The sequence below is a fragment of the Musca vetustissima genome, unplaced genomic scaffold, assembly GCF_032173495.1.
Source record: "Musca vetustissima isolate MV318-11 ecotype Yass unplaced genomic scaffold, APGP_CSIRO_Mvet_v1 utg4643, whole genome shotgun sequence".
NCBI lineage: Eukaryota > Metazoa > Arthropoda > Insecta > Diptera > Muscidae > Musca > Musca vetustissima.
The window spans coordinates 207,227-214,113 of NW_026879744.1; the positions used below are offsets into that span (position 1 = coordinate 207,227).

The window sequence follows — 6,887 nt, forward strand, 5'->3', positions numbered from 1 at the left end:
ATGCAAAATAATTTCGAAAATGAACTACGAGGCAGTGAAAATGAGGCCCTAGCTGCACAACAACAAATTCGAAAGTACTTCAAACGCTACGGAGAATCCAGCCATCAGGATGCAACGAAACACCAGCTTATGTTTGCCTGTTGTATCCTCAGTGGTATAGCTAAATGTGAATTAAAACATCCGCAGATATACTGTGAAATTATAACAGAGATCTTTGGGGATAGTCTGAAACCGGAATGCAGTGATAAATATTGGTCGGCATATGTGAATAATTTACGCTACTTCCATTATCATTTGGTTGCTAAGGTGAGGATGGAGGACAATCTTAACCAAATTCGATTTATTATAAATAATTATTTTCCTATTTTTTTTTTTTCAGAAACATTGTGAGTATGCCTCTAAAATCTATTACTACATCTGTGATCTGCCGCCTAGTAAACTACAAACGGAAGATCTCTGTTTGGCCTTTGTTTCTATGTATTGTAATCAAATGTTCCTGCAAAATGGTCACACAGAACTGAATCACATTGTGGAAAATCTGCAGGTTCTGTTTGAACAAATGTTAGATAGAAACAAAGAATTTAATTTGCAAATTAAGGATGTGCTACAAAAGTGCCTGCAGTGTCTGTTTCCCACGGGATATACAAAAATGCAAAAATTATTTAGTTCTGTAGCGACGGAAAAGGTTGCTCGCATGTTTGCCGCTTTGTTTCGGCTGCAAAGCCAACAACGTCTGCCTCAACCAACAAAAGAGGAAACGCAACAAAAAGCCCACTTTATAATTGAAACTTTGAATAATTTCATTGTCTTCGATACAATTGATAATTTTCAAACACAATTGTCTGTACTACTCTTGAAATATTGCACTGTGGATAGCAATTTAAAATCAGACAAAGTCATAGCCGAATTATTTGGACAACTTTATGAATATTTGAAAATAATATGCAGCACCCAAAGACCCAACGAAGGATTTGTAGATGCCATTACAAAATGTTGTGATGGCTTTAAATCTCGATTTGAGATATATTCCAAAAATGCCATGAATCAATTGTGGTTCAAAGACTTATTGGTCTTCATAAGTACCTTGCATACTCAGATGCAAAATACATCGATATTCGGTGGTTTTTGGAAACAAATGAAACATATCGAATCGTATCAGGCTCTCTTAATGTTTCTATTGGAAACAATGAAATTGGCACCTTGTATTGTAGCTGAAACAAAATTAAATAATATCCGCTGTTGTTCCAGTTTTCGTAAACATATCATTTTAACATTTGCCAATGCTGCCTTATCGACGTTTGTTTTATATTGTCAAAATTGTAAAAATGAACCCAAAGAGGAGGATGCTGTCTGTGTGGTGGATGATGATTTGGGGGGAGAGGATAGTAATATGAAGGTAAGTTTAATCTTCGGAATACCTTTTTTTTAATCCACGACTTGAAAAAGTTATTTTTTTAATCCACGCCATATTTTTTTCTGTTACATTTGATATAATTTTCTCTTTTATTTTCATTTCTTCCAGGACATCTATGCGGAATTGTTACAAAAACCCTTACTGCTAATTATCAGTCATGCCTTTAAAATAATTGACAAAATGGACTGCATTGATGATAAATCGCAAGATATAGCCTTCTTATTGACACGTTTTAAGCAGGCTGCTGTTAGTGCCTGCACTGCAAAACAGGTGAAAACTTGCATGAAATTAGCTGAATTATATTTGAAAATAAATCACAAATTTTCCGAAACCGAGTGGCCTTTGCTGGTAAGGCGTATCTATAAAGCCACAGTACAATGTTTCGGTGCAGATGTCGCACAAATACGTGAAATGCAGTTATGTTACATTGGCTCTCTGCTGCATTTAAATTCGGAAATAGATTTCACCCAAATACGTGGACAAATCAGTATGTACTATAGTGATGCGTTCAAAGAGGAACAACAGCAGGCCCAAAAACAACAACGTCAAACCAAAGAAACCACGGACACCCCCGTCGTCATACCACCACATGAAAATTGTATATTGCATTCGTTAATGCGTAGCACAAATCCATTGCGGCCACACTTGAAACCATGCCGCAAAAAACTTCTACACTGGTTGGAGGTGCAACACACTGTCAAATATTACAGGTCGAATCTAAATTTAATGCAATCATTAATAGCATCTAGCCAATCGTATTATGACTTTGTGATAACGGCACGAGCCACAAAACTCACCACCGCTCAGGTACCAAAATTCCATTCCATACATAAGTATTTACGTACCAAAACTGGACTGAGTCGTTTGGATCACTTAACATATGGTCATACGTGTACGAAATTGTTGCAAGAATATCACAATCAACGATCACAAACGACCCCGTTGGAGACAAAAGATTTCGGCGAAAATCAATTGGAACAATTGTTGCTGAATAAAGAAATGGAAAAGATGACCATTTGTAATGAATTGCAATATGTTAAGCTGGCCTATGATGGGTTTGTTGCTTTTCAAGAATTCTACGATAGGGTGAGTAGAAAAGATAAATAATAAACGTGCTAAAAAAATATTATTTCAAAATCAAAGCTTTGAAAAAATCAGAAATATGTGTTTGTCTTGTTGAAAAATTCATTTTTAATTCACCATCTTTCTTTTATTTCCAGTTCGATATTGAACAAATATCCAGTGAAGATGCCATTCTCGACTGGGAAGCCATTATCGATGATCTTACAACATTGGCTCAGTATTTACAATTTGGCAATTATCTGGAATATGCCTCAAATGTTTGGCTGTTACACTATAAAATCTCACAACTGGTGTTGAATAGTTGTTCGGCCCTAACAAGTCTTACATTCTTTTGTGAGCTATCGATGTTATATGAAAAAGGCGATGCCACCTCTTGCCTTGACTTGGAAAAAGAAATTCAATTACATTTACCGCATATAACCCAGGGCTTGGAACAACTAGCAAGCCTGACAAGACGTAGGCAAAATGCTATATTTCTGGCCACCTTGCAGATTGCTTACTACTATGCCAACAGCGGGAGATATAATTATGCCCAAATATTGTTGCAGTTTGTCGAAGAGAAACATGAGGAAATTAGCGAACGTCAAGGATGTTACGATATTGTTATGTTTACACTAGATATAATACGATATCGTCTATTGTGGAAGCATTATCGCCAATTGACGGCTGGTGATGCTACTCCTGCTGTGCCAAAGAAGGCTGAGAATTTGTTATTGAATCAATGCTTAATGGATGAAATGGAAAGGACATTGGATCGTTTGCGGGATTTTTCTTTTGGTTCTGGCGATGCTTTGTCCTATAATATGTTAATTTCAAATATGACCCAGGACATGGCCGAATGCTCAGCTAATCGTTTGTATGATAATTTCCTTAATTCAATTTTCATTGCGGCCTGTCGATGTGCCGTGCAGTATGGTTTTGCTTTGCGTTTGGCACAGATTATGTGTTCATGGATGTGGATTAATTTACAAATGGAATATGTTGATCAGGCTCAGGTGAGTTTTTCAGTGAGATTTTGAAAAATGTGTATTTTTTTAATTTAGTTTCTTTTGATTTTCAGACTAAAATGAAAATAATTGAATATGTCATGGGTATTAGAGGTTTAAAAGAATTGGTGGGGAATTCTGTTAAAACCGCCACGGATGAGGTGAAATGTAATAACCCCGTGTTATCGGAGATTCACAATGACATACTGTCGTCACTAAATCATCATAATGACATAGAGGCTGCACGACGCCTGGCCCAGGTGCAATTATCGCCCATTAAAACGGTAAGCAAAATTAAAATAATTTTAATTTCAAATTAAAATAATCAGAATTCGTCTCCTCCTCCAATTTGCATAACAGGGAAAATTACATTTACGTCCTGAGGCTCAAATAACAAATTTAAAAAATTATTTTAAATTTAAAATCGATAGCAAAACACTGCCACAAAATGAACTTATGGATTGGACTTATTTTCTAATCGGCTGTTTGAATGCTCGTCTTTATTTTCTCGTTGAGGATTACGTGCAACTGCAGCCATTCTATGAAAAAGGTAGAGAGTGGTTGGAAATGCGTCAAAATGCCTTTAATCGAAACTTTTTTAAAAGTATACAACTTATGGCCATGCAACATTATGTTAACTATCTACGGGCCAATGGTCAACATGACAAGGCATTGCAATGCCTTAACTATGGCCTGGAAATTTGTGATGCAATGAAATGGAAAGTTGATGTTGTCTATAGGGTGAATTTTAAATTACAATTATCGGCTGTACAGCAGGCATTAAATATCAAACAACCACTACCACACACAGAGAGCAGAATAATCTTAGGTAATGAAAAGGTCAAAATTACCAAAAAATTCAATATCTCACCCGAAGAAGTAACAAGAAGCAACAAGAAAAATGTCTTAGAAAACGCAAATAAAAAACAACCTACCGCTAGCAGTGTGGCATCAATTTGTAAACGCAAACATCTTCCAACAAATAGTAGCAGTAATTCCAGTCCAGAAACAAAAACGAAGCCAAAACCGAAATTTAATATTTGTGAAGATGACATTGAAATAATAGTAGATTCGGATGATGATGACATGGTGGTGGTAAACAAAAATAGAGAAACAAAGCCTTCCAAGGAATCGTCGTCATCATATACAACCCCGAAAGTTACCAAAACATATTCAAGGAAAACACCTTTAGTCAAATCCTCAAAACCGAAAATAGCCAAAAAAGATCCCACACCATCCTTAGCCACCACTAAACATGCCCCACCGTCCTCCATCTTAGCCTCATCCTCATCATCTTCACTATCCTCAACATCATCATCAATGGAAAATTTACCAACCAAAGAGAATCAACCACAAAATACTTCAGATTTAATAACAAAATTAGAAAATCTAGATTTAGGCGATAAATCGAAAAGGGGTCGTACCCGCTTACGCAAATCACCCAAGAAACCCACCCCCATCATTATCTTAGAAGATTCGCCCAGTCTAAAGACGGTAGAAGTTACAAAACCGATTGTAACAAAATCGCGTAGTCGTACACGCAACAAAAACATATTGGATTCGGCAATCAAGTCAACAACAACAACAAGCGAAATAAATTTAAGAAGTACTCGAAGGCGACGTGGTGATGTAATCTAATTTTTTATACAATACACATTTTTCCTTAAATAAACTATCTTCAGTTACAATAAACTTCTTAACATCAGAATATTTTTTAACATACTTTTTGTTAATTTTGCTTAATTTTTTTATATTTTCATTCAGCTATATCGGATTTTCCTAATTTAATTTTTGTTGTCTTTCTACGTTGTAATTTTTTTTTTAATAATTTAGTTAATAAACGTTTCTACTAATACTGACCTAATTGAAGGGTATTTCATTTAGCATTCTCTATTTTTAAGCTAAGGCAAAGCAAATCAGTGATTTTTTAAGAGAACTGTCAAACATGGTGTTCATGATGATTTTTATAACAGGATTCGACAGACAAATTGCAGTATGAATTTTACCATCAGTTAAGATTGCTGGTGTATCGCTGCTAAATGAAAATGCTTTAGATTAACCTTTATTGCAGAATATGAACACGAACGAAGTCAGCGGTCATTGGATCGCTGATGGGTATGACAACGACCTAGTCGACAACTTATTAACTGATGTGAAAATATTGGAAACCAAGATGAGAATTTGTCGATCGATGTTAATTAGGACGAATGAATGTTCTGTGCACTTTCATATTCCGGTTGACAGGTAGTAATGTCGATGATGGCGATTGTAGTTTTTAATTTTGTAGCGTGTAGACAAGGGAGGCCTTCAGGTGGATTTAATCTGATGAGGGTAGGCACCGAGTTACAATTATATAGTACACTATATCGAATTTTGTTCTACTATCTGTATGCCCTCACATGCTGACGATTTTGCTAATCAACGACTTATTTTCTTGGCAAGTGCGTCTATTTATTTTCTTACTATTATATAGTAAATTTGTTCAAATTCGTTGGTCGTATTCAGAAGTTGATGTGGTTCTCTGCTTAGCACTCCATCGCAGCCTAACGGCTTGCACATCAGCCACCGCTTGTTGTGCAGACGATTCTGTTCTTATTTATATTGTTAGTATAGTATCAGCAGCGATTGCCCTTCTCATTGGATCGAAAGTTTTCTTGGTGTCGAAAGCGTTCATATTCAGAACCTGATTTAATTTTCTCTTGGTTTTCTGATTTGATTTCATATTCTGACGACTTGCAGGGTAGGCACCGACTTACTATTATATAGTACACTATATCGAATTTTATTCTACTACCAGTATGCCCTCACATGCTGACGATTTTACTCATCAACGACTTATTTACTTGGCAAGTGCGTCTATTTAATTTCTTACTATTATATAGTAAACTTGATGAAATTCGTTGGTCGTTTTCAGAAGTTTATGTGTTTCTCTACTTGGCACCGCATCGCACCCTTACGGCTTGCACATCAGCGATTGGTTGTTGTCCAGACAATTCTGTTCTTATTTATATTGTTAGAATAGTATAAGCAACGAATGCCCGTCTCATTGGGTTCAGAAATTGATTTGATTTTCTGCTTGAACAAATTCATATGCTGACGATTTGTTATTTAGCCTTATTTATATTGTTAATATATAGTAAGTTATTGGCTGGAAATATTTCTGAGCGTCCAGCTATTTCTATATGCAACCAAGCACTAGCAGAAATCATGATGATTTTAATACTACCAGCAGCAGTAACCATCAACCTAGCTATGGTTTTGCCCTGCAATGAACATTTACTATCCACTGTGCCCCAGCAACAGGTGGGCAATATTGAAGCAATGTCTTGTGATGAGGCGAACCAAGTCATTGAGCCTATGGTCGTTGATGATGAAGACGATCTAGCAGATTTTGAAATGTTTGA

General features: G+C 36.1%; 1 protein-coding gene across 1 annotated transcript; it reads left to right on the forward strand.

Moving 5' to 3' along the window:
* LOC133324865 (protein three rows-like) lies at positions 1-5,121 on the forward strand. Its single transcript, XM_061533694.1, has 6 exons — positions 1-306; positions 380-1,396; positions 1,523-2,500; positions 2,635-3,492; positions 3,558-3,767; positions 3,844-5,121. The coding sequence occupies exons 1-6, from the start codon at positions 1-3 to the stop codon at positions 5,119-5,121; spliced, it is 4,647 nt and encodes a 1,548-aa protein (XP_061389678.1).
* The last annotated feature ends 1,766 nt before the right edge of the window (positions 5,122-6,887 follow it).